The 18,778-nt window shown below is 36.9% G+C and overlaps 1 protein-coding gene across 1 annotated transcript; it reads left to right on the top strand.

The window, feature by feature from the left end:
* Positions 1-10,344: 10,344 nt before the first annotated feature.
* LOC114479312 (cathepsin Z) lies at positions 10,345-14,950 on the top strand. The gene is made up of 6 exons (XM_028472926.1): positions 10,345-10,486; positions 11,973-12,136; positions 12,231-12,410; positions 13,539-13,689; positions 14,563-14,728; positions 14,814-14,950. The coding sequence occupies exons 1-6, from the start codon at positions 10,359-10,361 to the stop codon at positions 14,925-14,927; spliced, it is 903 nt and encodes a 300-aa protein (XP_028328727.1). The 5' UTR covers positions 10,345-10,358; the 3' UTR covers positions 14,928-14,950.
* The last annotated feature ends 3,828 nt before the right edge of the window (positions 14,951-18,778 follow it).

Genomic DNA, 18,778 nt, shown 5'->3' with positions numbered 1-18,778 from the left:
GAACAGATGGGTGTTGATATGTAACTTCTTACTTCTTTTAAAACATACCTAAGTCCAAGTAAAATTACTGATTTAGAAATATACTGAAAAAGTACAAGTACCCTACAAAAGTAACTCAATTACAGTAAAGTACTCACTATTACCTCTGCCATCCATCCCTTTCTACTCCTTCAGCCATTTTAAAGTCATGTGTTGCACTGGAGTCTTTCCATCGTTGATGGTCTGAGTGGTATCGCAAAATTGCCTAGGCGACCTTTCCATCCCCGCTACATCTTTCCTTTCACTTCCAGGAGATGTAGTCAATGATGCGTCGATGTGGTGGTGGAGGACCCAAATGCAGGAGGTGATTGAGGCTACAGTCCATATTTAATTATTAAAACCAACAAAAAAAACAAAATCCAAAGAGACACACGGAGGCGCGAGAAAACCAGGGGGAGCATGAGACAACGCGCCACAGCAAACAAGGAGGGTAACACTGACAATGAATCAGCTAGTGAAGGAGGCTTGATTGGAAATGGGCCACACCTGGCTGCAAATAATGAGGCAGCTAATCACTCACAACCCAAACACACTGACATCATTGTGAGGTGGAGACACAAACTCTGAGTTTATCCATAAACTCTGGGTCAACATACCCCGCGTTGGGAAACTCTGGGTATCGGATTCCATTACAGCTGGAATGAAGTGGGTCAACCAGCCTTGAGTATGTAAACCTTGGGTTACTTACATGCACGCGCGCGATAAAAGACCATCAGAGGATCAACGGTTAAACGAACTACCATGGTAACCACCCGGAAGAGAGTGATTTATTCATCCTGATGAGTGAAATAAGCCAGTGTTTGAGGAATATGAGCCTGTTCTAAAGGTGCGTTCACACTGAAAGCACATTCAGTGACTACAGTGGCTTAAATCACCCATGATTAGTTGCGCTTTTTGGTCCCTTCATCACATTATCGCTTCAGTGACGTGACGAGCGGGGAATAATATGAATAAAATGTGTTTGAGGAGACGTGGCAGCAGCACAGGACGACTGCATAGAAAGCCCTCCTGTTACACTGGCTATAAAGACAGTGACTACCGCTTGATATTGCGTCATTTATATTTATTTTTAATGTAATATTGTCGCCAGAGTCATCTCAACATCCAAAAAATATGTCATATAAAAGAGTGAAGCGGGACGAAAACCCACGACCATATGCTTCAAAGATCGGCATTATAATTCACTGCGCCATCATAACTTCAAAGTTGTAATATCTATAGATCAAACTGTATGACAGTATGAAACAACAATTGAGCCTCAAAAGTGGATTCATTTTAATTGTCATCTCCTCCTTTACTTTACTGCAGACGTCAGTAGATGTTTTAATGCAGATCAACCTCTCAGTGTCTTTCACTTAATGCTCTGCATCCACAATGTTAGAAAGAAAACTACCATTTGCACAACAACAACAACAACAACAAAAAAAACGTAAAGCAACACAACATTAGTAATGATGTGAACACGTCTGTGGTGTGTGATGTTACTAATGTGTTTCAGAGAAGAGTGTCAAGGTTCACTAAAGTGTTCAGAAACGATGTTCAGGTGGGCGGAGCCAGGTAGAAACCCAGGGTTTCTTTGATAAAACCTGCCAGCGACCAGGTTTAGTTCACGGACTATGTTGCCATGGTAACATACTCAGAGAAGAACATAGCCCGCTTTATGGAATACCCCCCAGGAATGCCTGTACATGAAACTAGAATAAACAGACTCAGAAAAACAAAAAGAGGTCCACAAGGGCTAAACATAACTAAAACCAAGCAGAAGCTGACACAAAGGATTCGACCAATTGTTTATTCGCAGCTTGTGTTTTTAGGTGACAAAGAAAGAGTGACATACCATTGCAAAACTTTATCCGTCAATAATTAATAGCATTTTAATAAACTTTGCTTTTGATATTTGTGTCATTCACCATCAAAAAATGATAATGACTAGATTTATGACTGAAGAGCGTAAGACAAGCAAGATGTTCCAGAGAGAGAGAGTTATTCTGTTTATCATTTCTTCTAAGCTCATCAAACCGCACAGAGCTCCCGTGGCCTGAGGATGTGGGCATTCCTCCTCTTACAAATCAAGTCCACATGTTTTCTTCTTGCTACATATAGTAACTTTAAAGTTAGCTACAAAGTCTCAGGCGACGTTGGAGCACCGTTGGTAATACAGAAGGTGTCTGTGTTTGTCATATTCGCCGTTTTCATTTATTCTAATGTGACTCACCCCTGAGTCATTTAAGAAAATCTCGGAAGTAAAATGTCTCTCTAAAAGTTTTCTGGAGAGAATGATGACTCAGAAAACCTTTGCTTTAACTTGATTTTAAAATATCTCAACGTCACTTTTTTTTTCCAGCTCGGAGAGAAACTTCTCAGGGGGTTCAAACGTCATCTTTTCTGCCCGTTTTTTAAATGTTTTGACAGTATGTCTGCACGCATCTGCGTATGTGTGTGTGTCTGTGTGTGTGTGTCTGTGTGTGCGTTTGGAAACCAAGAGGAACAGTTTCTTCACTCACTTTGATAAGAAATAATGTGCCAGGAAGGGTGAGGCGAAGAGCTGACCATTGAGCGTCTGAATCCAGAACATAAGAGTATAAAGCCAATCAATCATTTATGCTTTGATACATTTAATGACCGTATTGACAAGGAAATGATTCACCTAGCCATTTCCCTTCAAGTGCATTACACAAGGAGAGAGCCAAGGAATGATGGGAGCCAAACGACCCTCCAGTGGCTCCCATGGGAAAAGAAGACCAGGTACGTCCGGAAGTGAAGGTCCTATACTTCAGACGTGATGGTTCATTATTTGGTCTGATCATCAAAAGCAGGATCAGTTGATGAAAAGATCAAGTAAACACGTCTGGCCGTAAGCTTCACTTTTCACTGGAGAAGAAGAAACCCAGGGCAGGATGCTCGGCTAAAGGCGAGCGTTTGGAGGAGTGAGAGCAGCGATAATCAATAACCTCTAAACATGTCTGCCTGTTTTTGTTTGAAGTTCAAATCTGCTGATCTAAAACCCTCAGAAGGACATAAAACCTGAGGTAACATTTTGTCTTTTATTCATTATTCATTCGGCTCTTGAGGGGGAGTTATTGTGTGTCAGTTAGAGTTATTTCGCTGCAAAACGTTGCAGGTTTGATCAGAATCATTCAGAAAAAGCAAAAGCAACACTAAAATGCTGTTAAAATTTTAAAAAAACATTTTTTTTTACTGATAAAAAATTGGCCTGTGGGAAAGATCCCGCCCACTGACCTTTGCCCTTTGAACTTTCTCCTCAGAACAACCCTGAAACAGAGACTCCTCCCACAACGACTTTATCTGGTTCAGGCCATGTAGCTTTTTATCATTTATTTTTCTGTCGTGGTCATGACCCTTCATCTTTTACGTCCTGTCTGGTCACATTTTTAAAACAAATTATATTTATAGTCCAATCATACGCTTACAGGCAGGAACATTTATACTTTACTGGAATAGCTGCAGCTTCATTACAGGGTTAACACAGAAAAAACAGACAAACACATATGTATTCTTTAAAAACTGTTTAGAAACTCAAAGTTCACCTGACAAATATGTTTTCTGGACTGTTTGAAGAAAGAAAATAAAACTTTAGTATTGATGCAAACCCAATAAGACTTTAAAAGAGATGTTATCACAGTGTTTTCAAGACAGCAATCCAGTACTACACACACGCTCACAGGCACAACTATTTCACTTCTTTCCTTAAGATGAAATGCCTTTATATGTGTGGAATATTATCTGAATGGACAGAGACAGAAACCGCTTTTGTGAATTTATTGGGGAATCCCTGCATCAATAAATCCTTCACGCGTGCCTCTAAACCCGTCCTAAATCCTGAGAAACTCTCTTTGTTTGGTGTGAGATCTCCCGCTGCCAGCTTACAGCTGCGTTCTCCAGCAGGAAAAAACAAGAATAACATTCACATTGCTTCAGTATTGATCTGCGAGTGGAATTCTAAACTGTTAGCAGGTTCAATATTTACATGAATGCACTTCCCATGCCCTCTGAAAGGGCCTGTGGCTTAAGAGGGGCTTTTTACTATCTTTTTGTTGTGGCTGTGAACACAAATGTCTCCTGAAGAATTAAGACACATATAAAAGCAGATTGACCTGTTGAGCACCGAGATTAAACTCCAGTGTTCATTTTATGAAAGTGTCTATTTGGATAGTTGCCTTACGGACAACCCCCAGTGCTATTGGTACGGTTACCGAAGTACAAGTACGTAGCGTTTTAGGGTTAGGGTTAGGTTATAACCCAATATCGCAACAATTTTTATGGTTACAGTTAGGGTTAGGATAAGGATAAGGTTTAATCTTAGTCACGTGACCTAAACTGGCCAAATAGGGGCGCTGCGTACAAATAGAATGTCGGTATACTGATACGGCAACCGTACGGATAGCCACTGCCTAAATTTATTGAGAAAACATTTTTGTCACAGCTTTCATCAACTACATTTTGTGATGATAATGACGAAGACTGCAGTACTTGTTTTATTTCAAATACATATGAACAATAATTATATGAAAAATGTGTGGTTAGAATGGGAGTCAATGGGGAAAATTTGGTCACGAGGTTACTAAGTGTCAGTATGATGCATATCTCATTTTCTATACACTTCCAATACACAGGACTCACAAGAATTAAACAGAGGTGGCAAAAGTACTAGTCTCCAATACTCAAGTAAAAATATAGATACAGGAATAAAAAATGACTCTGGGAAAAGTAAAATTACTGACATTTCAAATGTCTTCACAAACAAAATGTCTGGCCACAATACAAAGATAATGAGGTTTGATTGTATTCATGTTGTGTGAACAGTTGGATTAGATGTTACTTTCCCTTATGGTATTCTCATTACCATTGTTGGTATTTGAAAATCATTGTTACCTGTGCCATTATCTGTATAATATGTGTGTGTGGTTTTGCACACGTGCAGCCACAATAATGTTTCTTAAAGAGTTGGGAGGTTTTTTTTTTTTGTTGAGAAAATTGAATAGGAAGCAGCTATTTTGTTTATATTAATTCTTTGTTAGATCAGGGTGGGGTTCAATAAGTAACTCCGTTTCAAGCATTAGTGCATGTGATTATTACTGTGTAGTCTATATTTTTTGTTTTGTTCTTGTCACACTATTCGCTTAAAATAAATGAAATGAAATAAAGTTGCACTCTTACTTGAGTAAGAGTAAAAAAGTCTATATGCTACTAAAAAAGTAAAACAAATGTCCCTTCAATAATAAGACAAGGTTTTGATTTTTTTTTAAAGAATGTGTAGAATACTGGTACATGGAAACAAGTTAAATCTATTACCTTTGAACACCTGGAGAATTTAGCATTCATAATAAATAAAAACTGTAAATAAAATGTGTCAAGGGGAAAAAAGTCCAAGTGCTCAATAAAACCCAGAGCAGCTTTGAATTTAACATTTTTAAATACTTGTAGAAAACTGGAACATGGAAATAAATGAAATCTGTAACCCATTATGAACACCTGGAGAATTTAGCACCTATTATGGATACAATTTGTAAATCAAATATTCTTCGTGGTTGTTGGTTTGGGTCTTTTTTTTACGTCGTGACGTCATCTTCAAAGGCCTTAAAAGGAAAAGCAGTGGCTAGCCGTACAGTTGCCGTATCAATATACCGACATTCTATCCGTACGCTGCGCCCCTATTTGGCCAGTTTAGGTCACGTGATAGGTCAGTCATTGACCATAAACCTAACACTAACCCTAAAAATTGTTGCTTTATTGAGTTATAACCTAACCCTAACCCTAAGACGCTACGTACTTATACTTCGGTAACGGTACCAATAGCACGGGGGGTTGTCCGTACGGCAGCCGTACAAATAGATACTTTCTAAAAGTAACAAGTTTATTTTTTAAATGTAAGGAGTAGAAAGTACAGATATTTGTTTAAAAAGTAAGGAGTAAAAGTAAAAAGTCACCCAAAAAATAAATACTCAAGTGCAGATAAACAACTACTTAAGTACAGTAACAAAGTATTGTTAATATGTCACCTCTGGAATTAATCAAATAAAAATGAAAAAAACATTCGTGGTAAAATATCCTACAGCGTTTAAAATGAGCAGAACAAATAAAAACATACAAAATGTCGCTTTTGGTCACCAATAAGGGTTAAACATTGCACATAGATGCAGAATAAATGCATCTGGTATAAAAGCTACTTTAGCTTCAGTTTTGTAGAGCACAAATACGCTCAGATAAGTGCATGTTTACAGCTTTTGTGATCGTGACGACTGTAAAGTGTCATCTCTCAGTCATGTTGTGAGCTTCTGCATTAACTGAAGCCAAGTCTTAGATGTGAATGATAACGGGGTGAAAGGTCGTGACGATCCCGCTTCAGAACACTGCCTTAGTGTTTGACGTACAATGGACCCTTTGAAACAAGTGGCTTGAGCCACTCACTTCACCAAAAGGAAATTTCCATCTGCGATCGGAATGATTGTTTGACAGCAACTTTTTTAACTTCACATGCAGGGACAGGCGTCTGATTTGTTTGTTGTTTATTTCACATGACTCAAGTCCCGAGCAGTGAATGATTTGGGGTTAGAAACTCTCTCTGGGAGCACTCAGACTCCCTGGCCTTGATGCCACATGTATCATCATTTTCCGATGTTCAGAGTCATAATTCAGCGTTCGCTTGGTGATGAAGGGCTGTTTATGTTTGTTTAATAGCAGTTCTACCTCAGGCTGCCACGGAGATCATTTCTGTTTCTCTGAATTTGTCAGAATAAATTCCACCGTGCGACTGACTGGTATAAATGATGTAAGACACAACGGGAGCCAAGTAATGGCCTGACTGGAGGTGCATATTGTGCTGTTTTGATTTATCGCTTTCATGTCTCAAAGCTCTAAATGAACAAAACAACCAGCTCCTTTAATGTCTGCCTGATGTACAGCTGAACTCATGAAGTTACACTGAAAGCTTTCTGTGATGCAGGGGTGGGAACGTGTAGTTCATTTATTTAAACGACGAGTGGAGACGTGCTGTATATAAAGCTTAAAATGTAGATGAAATTGATTCCTCCAGTCAAACAATGAATTTATTGAAGGATTGACACATGTAGATTTAAGGAAAACAGGAAGTGAACGAAACAATTGGTTTTGAACTTATTTTGTAGAGGGCCACACTATCAACACTCATGTCAGCATTAAAAATAATGACCAATCTGTGCATTATTACATGAAACAACAATAGGGTTTTTTATGTTTTTCTGTGTTTTGAAGTCATTTGGTAAATTTATATACGTTTAATATATTTTTGTTGTCATTTTGTGTGTTTTTGATGTAGTTTTCTGTTTTTCACATGATTTTTTAAATGTTTTTCTGTCGTTTTGTGTGCCTTTGATGTCATTGTGCGTGTTTTTGTTCTAGTTTTGTGTATTTCTCTGTTGTTTTGTGTACTAATCAAGCCATTTTTACTGTTTTTTCACTTGTGACTTTACATTGTGTATTTTTGCATAACTTGGTGTAATTCTCTGAGTATTTTTGAGTTGTGGACACATCGTTTGCATATTATTCTGTTGATTTGTGCGCTTTTGTTGTTATTTTGTGTGTTTTAGGTGCAGTTTTGCGCATTGTGTTGAGTTTTTTATTCCCTCCGACATCTTAAATTACAGTTTTTGCGGTGGGGGTTTGTTTTGGGGGTCACTTGAGAATAAACCAGAGACTGCATGTGGCCCCTGGGCCATCGGTTGTCCATATCTGCTTTAGACAATTTACTGGGTTGCCAGATTCTGTTTCTAAGTGACAGATTTCAAAGATGTCTGTTTGTTCAGTTAATGGTTATTGGCCCCTTTCAGTTAAAAAATCCATGTATTATTGTTGTTAGTATTCTAAACTTTTTCAGGCCAACTGTCTTTGTATATTTGAACCAAAACGTGCTTAATTCTCTCTTGTAGCTCAGCTGCTTTTCTATAGGCATCATCACCAGGAATGAGAGCAGTGACTGTAGATGGAGAGTGCTACACAGCGTGGATTCCTCTAGTGTTCCTGCTGAGGGTTCATTAGGTGCCTAATGCACATCTTATCTCCATCACTAAAAGTACTAACTGTAGTGCCTCCCTCTTACACTGAAGGTCTCCTCATAACATAAGAGCCACATCATTTCTGTGATAACCCGACCAATCATTTCCACTGCATTAGGACTAATGTAATTGTACCTGAGAACTAAGTGAGTTATTTTTAAAGTTTCCTGCTGAGTAAACAAAATCAGCACTACAATAAAGGTATTTGTGTTTAAAAACTCTTTCATCTACTGACCACTGCAGAGTGAAGCATCAAAGATCCACAATAAAATAATGTAATTATGTAAAAATTGATACGTCCTTTAAAAGGATAACTCACTTGTGTACTAACGTAATAACAGAAATCCTAACGAGTCCACGTGTCATCATGACGGAAATCACATGAAGTCTGAGTGCATGGCTCAAACTTTTTGAGGACTAAACCAACTGATGGATAATAAATGAATGCAGTAAGTGTTGTAGAAACAATGTACATGCAAATGTAATAAGGACGACTCAAACTCGTTTTTCATTTTATTTACGCACATTCAAAAGCTTCACCTTCAGCGGTAATTCATTTTTAAATGAGGACTTACAGACTCACTGTGACTCAGCTGTGACTCATGAAAATGATTTGTTTTGTTCTTTTAAAGGTAAAACAAATGTTTGCTGGAAAAAAAACATTAATACTGCAGCTCTTTATTCAGGATGTTTCAATGAGCATCCAAATATACACAAGTCTGTTTTACTGAATGCTTTCTGCATTTTGTTCTCTGAGTTTATATATATATATATATAGTAGGGGTGTGTATAGCCTGTCATCTGGCGATACGATTCTCCACGAGGTCACAATAGGTCACGATATGATATATCCCGAAATTAAAGTATAAGGCGATTATTCCGATTTTTTTAATATATGTCTTAAGAAATGTGTACACCTTCATGAGAACATTATCATTGGCTTTAACATGCCATGTGCCAACAACTTAAAATAAAAAAATAACATACAATCTGCCTGTGGGTTTAAAACCAACTTTGACTTTAGTGCAACTTAACTGAGGTTTATGCCTAGAACAACAAATAAATGCAGAAAGTTAGTACTTTCTTTTTAGATTTTATTGAAAAAACACAAGCTGGTCAACATGCCCAGGTTTCAGCACTTCTTTGTGCAGTTACAATGTCTCCTGCAGTGGAAAAGAATTCCCTGGTTAAATAAATGTTAATTTTTATAGAGTATATAAGTTTTGACTTGGATCAGCAGATTTTTAGATGCAATACTTGTCACACTCAGTTTAAAATCAGAGGCAGAATTGCTCGTCTTAAATCTGCAAGAGCTTGTTTTCATTTCCTTTTGCACATAATTTAATATTTGTATTCTTTACACTTGCCGACATTGTTCAAATACACCCATTATTTCACCCTAAATTCAGAAGAAAATCCATACACTGAAAGAGAACATGCAAACTCTGCAGATAGACCTTTACGTAAAATATCTTTATGTACAATATTATTCATCCATTGTTTCTTTTTGACAAACATTAATTATACTGTATATCCTATACTAAATAGGAGCTAATATCCAATAGTCTTTATATAAATTATCCATACACCAAATATATCCTTACATAAAATAGTTCAGGTCACCTTATCTAACAAACAAAACAAGTCAGATATAACAACATGTGGGACAGTTAGTTTATCACTAAACTATATGAAACCAAGTACAAAAATCTAAAAAATAAAAGGTGTGCCTTCTCTTTTAAATACTAAACTCAACACACATTAAACAACTCGTATACATATACCAAATGAATCAAATAAGCACACACATTAGACCCCTCTATGGTAAATAATAAATCAATCAATCCATAATCTTGTACGTAATATGCATTGCTTTGTAAATGTCATCTTTAATTAACTGCAATAACTGATCGTTTGATTTCTAAATGTAAAAACCTTATAATTAAAGACTAATGTTAGATTTAAAAAAAAATAATAACAATCTTTTGAATTCCTGCCTGGCTCAAAAAAAAAAAAAGTGTGTATGTGTTTATCTTTTGATGTTTGACAGCTAATGTTTTGACTCTGACAATCAAAAAAATATATAAAATAAATATATATATATATTTATATATATATTACTGCTTTGTAAGGATTTCTGTTCAGTTGATTAGTTTGCAGTAATAGTTTGTCACCTTGTTTATGTCAGGCTGTGCAGTGATGCTTTCTACCAACAGAGGGCGCCCCTTGCCCACTTTTCCTGCGTCACAGAGAGTAGGCGGAGCCAACATGGCGGCTGCCCCAGCTTTGTTGTTGTTCTGTATTGTTCTGTCAATATCACCGCATTTCGGCTGCTGCACATTTTTATCGGAGCCATGTTACAAACCTATTAAAGACGACAGGAAGGACTGTGTTCGGTGAGTGAGAGAAACATGAATAAACTTCACCAGTGACGAGCATTTAATGACTTATTACTTCCCAGTCAAAGTAACCTCGACATGTTTCTCTTTAAAACTACTAAGATTTCTGTCGTGTGTCATTTATCTTAGATTCTTATCATATCATTACATGTATCTGCTTTATTTTGAAAGTCATAAATAAGTGCCTTTTGCTCTTTGAATTGGGTTTTCATCGTCATCTGTTAATCACCCATGTTACAACCACATTATAAGGTTGGAATTCAATTAAATTTTTAATTTTGTTTCAATTCAGAACAGTTTTATTGGCCTTTGCCAAAGTAAGTGTGACATAGAACGATGTACACACAAAAATAATACATATTAAAAATAGCAACTTTTGTGTTGCGCAAAAGAATAAAATAAAATAAAAAAATAGGGTTTCACTATAAATATTTAGAACAAAATTCACAATTAAGTTATAAGTGATATAAAAGGGGAAAAAGGTTATGAACAGAGTTTGACATTAGGGGTGGGAGCCTCTGGGTACCTCACGATACGCGATTCACAGCTCCCGATAACGATTATCTCACGATATGGCGATACTGCGATTATCGATATATTGATCAGAAATCAATCTACGACAATCTGTGACATAACAAGAAAACGAAGAAAAAAAGATTTAGTGAAAAAATACAATTTTTTATTTTATATCTCTGAAAGACAATAAATATAAAAAGTGTCCTATGACCAGTGACACTATTTTAGTGCAACATTTCTGTAAATATGTGTCAACATACCAATGTAAATGAATAAGTATCTCTAATAGTGGTTTCTGTGAACAAGACATAGGGTCTTTCTTACCAGTGACACCATTATAGTGCATTATTGCATTATTCCAGTAAACAATATATTGGTTCCTTCAACAAACAGTGACAACATTTCTGTGAAGACGGACCTGCACATTTTAGTGAAAAAGCAGAAAAGGTTTTGAAAATAACAATAAAAAAAAAAATAAAAAAATCTTGAATTTAAAAAAATCGATACATAGCGCGAGCATATCACACTTCTATTTTACATACAGTATATCCATATACAGTATATACACACATGTGCATCCGGTTATACAAGTGACATACACATACAAAAACACTTGCATATGTATATATACTGTACATACATGGGCAGACTATTTATATATGTACGTAATGAGAATCTATTTATGTGAGATCTTGGGAAGTAAGTAATAAATAAAAACGATATTGCCTATAGCGATACAGTTTTATTTCAAAGCTTATTTTGTGTTAAAATGAGAAAATGAGTTTTAGAAGTTGCAGCCATTGCTTCCCTAAATGTATCACACAAACTTAATATTTGTGAATGACCAGCAGGGTTGAGCTGTGCTGACTCTGACCGTACACCTGTACAGAGAACACATTTTATTTGACTCCATTTTATCTAAACTAGAATTTATTTCATTGTCATCCTTTGCTTTTCTACCTCTTAGAACGAAGCCCCGGCCTCACGAGTATGTGAACGTGTCAGATCTTCCTCCATCATGGGACTGGAGGAACATTGATGGGAAAAACTATGTGAGCGTCACAAGGAACCAGCACATCCCACAGTACTGTGGCTCCTGCTGGGCAATGGGAGCGACCAGTGCTCTGGCTGGTAGGTCTCATAGAGACCAAAGAGAAGAGAACTCATCAATACTAAAGACATTTTCTCAGATCACTGACGTTCATTTACTCTCCTTATGTCAAAGACCGCATCAACATCCGGCGAGGAGGAGCCTGGCCATCAGCCTACCTGTCCGTTCAGAATGTGATCGACTGTGGGAGAGCGGGCTCGTGTTATGGAGGAGATCACCTGAGAGTTTACGCCTACGCACACGAGAGAGGCATTCCTGATGAAACCTGCAACAACTACCAAGCTAAGAACCAAAGTAAGGCATTGCTTTCCTCCTCTCTCACTCACATTCTGTTAGAAGTTGGTTTTTTTAGATAAAGCTATATAGTGAGCCATAAAAATGTTAGAAAAAATAGGAAATGTATCTAAGATAAGGCTAGTAAGGCATAATAACTGAGATTAGGCTATAGTAAGGTATAAATATTGAAAATTGTGGGGATTTCTTTCAGAGGCAAGGCAAAAAAAGTTTGTTTGTTTTTTCTGAGGAGAACAGAAAAGTTTTAGAGGAAGTTTGTGTAGAGACATTTCAAAACCCACAGGAAGAGGAAGTAGAAGATACTTCTCATGTGAAGATTTATTGCATTAATTCAGACACAGATGTACTTCTGAATCACTTCACAGAACTTTTCATTTCTATTAAGTTTTAGTCACTGGATTTAGTTAAAGTCATATTTTAGTCTTTTTGTTTTGTTGTAATTAAGTATTAGTCCATGAAAATCAGTTTTAGTTTTCATCTCATTTTAGTCTTTTTTAAGTAATCTAACAGTTTTGTTATACTGTAATAGATTTAGCTAAATTACGTTGGTTATTGTAGTAAAAACTATATTGTAAGCATACCTTTAACTGTGTATTTAGTTATTTAAACTATGAATGTACCATATTACTCTAGTATGATTTAAAAATAAAAAAATAAAACATCCAAGGCCTGTTAGGAAATACATGAGTTATTAATTATTTTCTGTATATTTGAACACATCACTTACGATCTACAGGACTAAAGCTCCAATCCTGAGAGTTAATATTTGAGCTACAATAATTAAATGGTTAAAAACAAAAACATTCAAGGCATTTTTACTATTCAGTTGATCATAAACAGAGATTTTGTTGTTTAAAAAATGGTAAAAGGAAGATACAGTATATACACATGGTACTAAACATAGTACAGAGAGGAAGAGGGAAAACATGTGGCAAAGAAAGGACATTGCACAATAAAAAAAACCTAAATATATACATAAACACACTAAAATTGCTGTCTGTCTTGTGACAATTGTTGTTGTTGGTTCTTTTGCGTTTTATTTTCTCAGTGAACACATTATACAGTTGAAAAATTGCTTATATAAAGTGGATCAAATCTGATGGAGAACTTTGCTCTGCCTGTGTTCAGAGTGTGAGCTGTTTAATCAGTGTGGGACATGTTCCTTCTTTGAGTCGTGTGCCGTCGTCAAGAACTACACAGCGTGGAAGGTTGGAGACTATGGAGAGGTTTCAGGACGAGACCACATCAAAGCAGAACTCTTCAGCAACGGGCCGATCAGGTAGAAATACCACATACAGTACCAATACCAAAACAAATCCCCAAAAATTGTATTTCAAGAAGTTGGAAGGAACATAAAGCCAGTCATAATGCACAACATAACTCCCAAAACGACATCAAAATGCATGTAACAACCACTTAAACAAACAAAATGACTACAAAAACACAACACATTATAGGATAGCTCCAAAGACACACAAACTGTCAACGAAATTGCATAAAAAGGCAGGAAAATACAGAAAACAAGAACAAAAATACAGAAAGTGACCCCAAAAATCACACAAATTGACAACAAAAATGCAGAGAATGACAGAAAAATAACAAAAGTCACATAATTTAAGATATACCCCCCCCCCCCCCGCGTATTAATGCTCTGATCAGTCATTCTAATGTTGATAACTGGACCCTCGGATCAGATACAATCAGACTTTTGTGGCCCCCGCTGTGACAGAGTAGCCCATCCCTGCTCTAGGGATTTCCTTTGGACAGGTGGAGATGAAATAGAGACATGATGAAAACCAGTTGAAGGATTTATGTTATTAATCACATGTTTTATAGATGTTTTGAAGCTTTTTCAAGAGTTGATGATTGCTTTGGTGTTTGTGGATAAAATCAGATAAAACTTCTCAAATGTCTTATGAGGTTATGGAAGCCTTTTAAATACACATAAAACTGTGTATTGGTTCAATGTTCATTAACACGTCAAAGAATATGTCCTCATTAAAGGAACAGATTGATGCAGCGCAAACCTTTTATGAGACTTCTCTTTTTTTCCGCCTTTGTACCCAAGAAAACTCAATAACTTCCACATGAAAGCTGGATCAGATCAAAGACAACAAGCCTCAAACACAATGAACTCTTCTTTGTCTTTCAGCTGCGCCTTGATGGCAACTGAGGGCCTGGAGAAATATTCCGGAGGGGTTTTCTCCGAGTTTCATCCACTGTCTCTTCCCAATCACATCGTGTCTGTGGCTGGATGGGGCGTAGATAACGATGGCATTGAGTACTGGATCGTCAGAAACTCCTGGGGAGAGTTCTGGGTGGGTCTACTCAGATAGAAGAAGAAACATTTTTATGAATGAAGTCATGCATTGAACAAACAATAATTAGTTTCTTTTTTTGCAGGGAGAACATGGTTGGGCAAGGATTGTCACCAGCACTTATAAAGAAGGGAAGGGAAACTGGTTTAACCTGGGCATCGAGAAACACTGTGTATACGCAGACCCAATAGTCACATGAAAGGCAATAAAGATTTAAAACTATTCTCCGTTTGGCTTTATTTATACACCTTACAGAGCACTCAGAGAGCAAACCTCCACCAAGCACCAAATCTTCTCTTTGCCAGATATTAGCAGTTATCTGGATCAGTGATCCATGATCTTTCACACTTTAAAATGGATGGTTAATGGACTTGATTTTATATAGCGCTTTATCACCACACTGAAGCAGTCTCAAAGCGCTTTACATATCAGCTCATTCACCCAATCATTCACACACCAGTGGGACAGGGCTGCTATGCAAGGCACTAGTCGACCACTGGGAGCAACTTATGGTTCAGTGTCTTGCCCAAGGACAATCTGGATCTGATCCGGATCAAACTCAGTGGGATAACTGAGGAACCAATAATTGACATTTCACTCAGGATCACTTCAGTCAAAATGTTTATTAGCATGCAGTTTAGATTCAGCAGTAAAGCTCTGGTCTGGGACCTCTCTGCCATTACACACAGCTGCATGGAAATCCCAAAGTGAAGGTAACTCTCCTTCCCTCTTCCATGAGCTACATGGAAAGGCATTAGCAGAGAGAGCGGTTAGCATGACACCCTGGAACAGAAGCACAGATGTTAAATGGCAGCAGGAGACGTACTTTAGCAAATCAGTAATGGAGAAAACAAATAAAGGTGTTTGTTTTCCATTTTCTATACCGAAGCAAAAGAGCTTGAATTAAAAAAAACAAGGCGTTTTCCGTTTTTGTCATTTTGGTTTTGGAAACAAATATCAAATAAGTGTTTTTTTTCCATTTTTCATGTTTTTGTTACATAATGAAAAAAACAAACGAACGAATGATACACGGATTAATATGCACTGTCCCTATCAAATAAATAAATAATAAATTAACTGAATTAGGGGATGGATGCTGTCAGTTGTTAACAGCTACCATCAGCTGATGGGGCTGGGCTAGCTTGACTTAAGGGTAGGGATTTTTCCATTATTGAATCTATTACAAATTCCAGAATCAGTATATTGATCCAAATTTTGATGGCATCTTCCATGGCAGAAGGTCCGTCTTTAGCTAAAATGTTGTCAAAATCCGGTATGTACTTTGGACGTAATTCAGCAAACAGTCAAACAAACGCTGGTGAAAATATTACCTCCTTGGCAGAGCCAATGAATAAAAGTTTTCTTTTTTTTTTTTTTTTTGCAGTTTTGCAAATATTAATTTACTTTAGCATTTTTTGAAAACATTTTTGAGAAGTTTTTGCCTGTTACTCCTAATCAGTGCTTCCTTAATGTTATTGCTTTGATTATTTTAAGCCTGACTATGAGAGCAGTTGGAATTGTTTAGTTTAGGTCCAAACAAACACTAGTTACTTACTGTAGTAACTCAGTTCTACCCTCATTTTCCTACACAAAGAAAATAATTGAATTATTCCGCGGTGATGATGGGAAATATCAACTTGTGATTTAGTGTAATCTTTGTATAATTTAAATGATGAGATTTGGATTTTTTCACTGTATAATTTTTAATAATGAAAGTGTCTTTATAATGTAAGGCAGATGTACGGTAATCAGATGAAAGAGAAATAGAGCGTCGCAAATGGCGCCCTGGTGTGTTGATGTGTGTCTTTCGCTCCAACTACAGAGTTAAATTCCTTGTACGGTTTTTAAACTGTACCTGGCCAATAAAATCCTTTCTTATTCTGAATGTCTGATTTAAACAGGTTCAATCCTTTTTTGGCAAATGAAGGAGACTGGACTCCTCTTAGGAACCCTAAAGGCACTCAGGGGAAACATGCTAACACCTGTGGTTAACTTTAATCTCACAAAGCTTTCAATCAACTTTCCCAAATCTTCAGCCTGGCCTGAGGATCCTCTGCTGAAACACCAGAGCTTACTAATGCAGCTGTGAACTGGGTCATTGCACTTCTATTGGTCTAAGGAGAGACAGCAGCTTGAAAATAACGCACATGTGCACAAACATTGTCTAATGAGTGTCTGGAAGCCAACCCGTGGAACCAGGTGAACCTGCTCAGACACAGAAACAGAACATCTGTCGATAAAACGCGGCCATTTCCCCATTAAACTTTGTTTTATATGCAAATGCTATTAATTTCCTTAGTTTAGTCAATAAGCAGATTAACAAAAGTCTCCTCTAAAGAAGCCCATTAAAGACTGAGCAATCATCAATCCTGCTCGTCTTTGGTTGATTTTAGGAAACTAGAAAGTTTCATTTTCAGGTACTGACAACAATGCTGTACATGAAGTAACGGTACAATGAAACCATTGTACCATTACTTCCTGTACAGCAGAGAGGAGATTACACTACAGGATGAAATAAAAATAGCTAAATATTTTTTTATGCATGAAAAGATCAGCGTGCACATTAGGGCTGTCGCAATACAACTTTTCCACTTATGATACGTTACCGATATTGCAGCCTTGAGCATTGGCTGATATCAATCCAAAACAATATCTACACGAAACATACTATTTATTACTTATTTTGTAGTGTTGAATTTCTAATGTTAGAAAACACTTAACCAAGTGATATTACTCAGAACAATAGTCAGCGTATATGTGGAAAAACTGACTGATTATTAAACAATGGTTTACATACATTTTAACCTTAAACATATTCTACAATTGAATGAAAGAGACCCTGAAAAATAAGTTCAATAAATCCAATAAAAACAATAAATATTGTATTGGACATTTTAGATGCAGGCTGATATAATTCAATACTTTGGATTTTTTTGCTGATATCGGACCGATATTGTTATTAGATTGGGACAACCTTAGTGCACATGCAACCAATTTCTAAATTTATCGGAACATAGTCGTGTATTGTATCGTTTCAAAAGCAATTCAACGTAGATTACGATTTTACGTCGCACAATTTCATTTGTTTTACTCGGTGGAACGGTGTCATTTGACTGAATTCTCGGGAACGTGGTACGTGCTATTCGGCGCGGAGACGTTTCGCATATAAATTGTTTAATTTATATTCTTAAGGGCTTATCGTGGGACTCGAGTTTCTATTGTCGTTCTGTCCTTGTAAATTACAACTACAATTTAATTTAGAATCGTTTATCCAAAGCGATGTATAACATGAGCAGTTGTGGTTTAGGGACTCAAGGGATTCAAACCAGTGACACTCCAATTACAAGCCTTCATCCGTAACTGTTACACCACCACTGCACTTTGCATGTTCTCTGCAGGCTTGTGGAGCTTTCCTGTGGTTTGTTCCCACCATCCAACACCACAGTGTGAAATGGAAGTGAATGGGAGTTAGTGTCCAGTGTGTGTTCCCACATTGTGTCTATTGATGATGAATGAATATGGCCTTATTATTTTTTCAGAGGTTTCAGCCATCAAGTCAAGATAGTTGCTGCACACTGACTGAGGGGTGTACTGGGAACCAAACAGACAACTGGGAGAAATAGGTCCAAGCACACAGCAAGTGATCAATCCATTATAGGTTCATATGCAAGATAAACAACTATACAAGCATTTCTGAAAACACTGGTATGAAACCAGGAAATAACTGCAATCGGAAATATGCAACAAATAATAAACGCAGCACACAGTACAGACAACATGTGACGTACATGTTCAACGTATTGTTATTATGACGGCTTAAACCAGAGGTTCCCAAACTTTTTTGGGTTGGACCCCATTTTTATATCACAATTTCTGACAATCCCAGAGACTTTTTTCCTCTCGAATTAATTTTTGATCATGTTTGTTATACAGGATTTGTGCACAAAGCGATGACTCAGATATTTTTTTTTTTTACTGCATTTTATTTTAACTATAATATTTGAGGAAAGTGAAAGTATAGATGACTTATGTTTGAGATTGTGTTTGGTT

Source organism: Gouania willdenowi, chromosome 17 (assembly GCF_900634775.1).
Source record: "Gouania willdenowi chromosome 17, fGouWil2.1, whole genome shotgun sequence".
Classification (NCBI taxonomy): Eukaryota; Metazoa; Chordata; class Actinopteri; order Blenniiformes; family Gobiesocidae; genus Gouania; species Gouania willdenowi.
This window is presented reverse-complemented; position numbering and strand designations above follow the sequence as displayed.

Excerpts from the sequence above, each read along its gene's own strand:
- LOC114479312 (XM_028472926.1), top strand. The coding sequence starts at position 10,359 with ATGGCGGCTGCCCCAGCTTTGTTGTTGTTCTGTATTGTTCTGTCAATA. Across the intron at positions 10,487-11,972 it reads GACAGGAAGGACTGTGTTCG|AACGAAGCCCCGGCCTCACG; the intron begins GTGAGTGAGAGA and ends TCTACCTCTTAG. Across the intron at positions 12,411-13,538 it reads CTACCAAGCTAAGAACCAAA|AGTGTGAGCTGTTTAATCAG; the intron begins GTAAGGCATTGC and ends GCCTGTGTTCAG.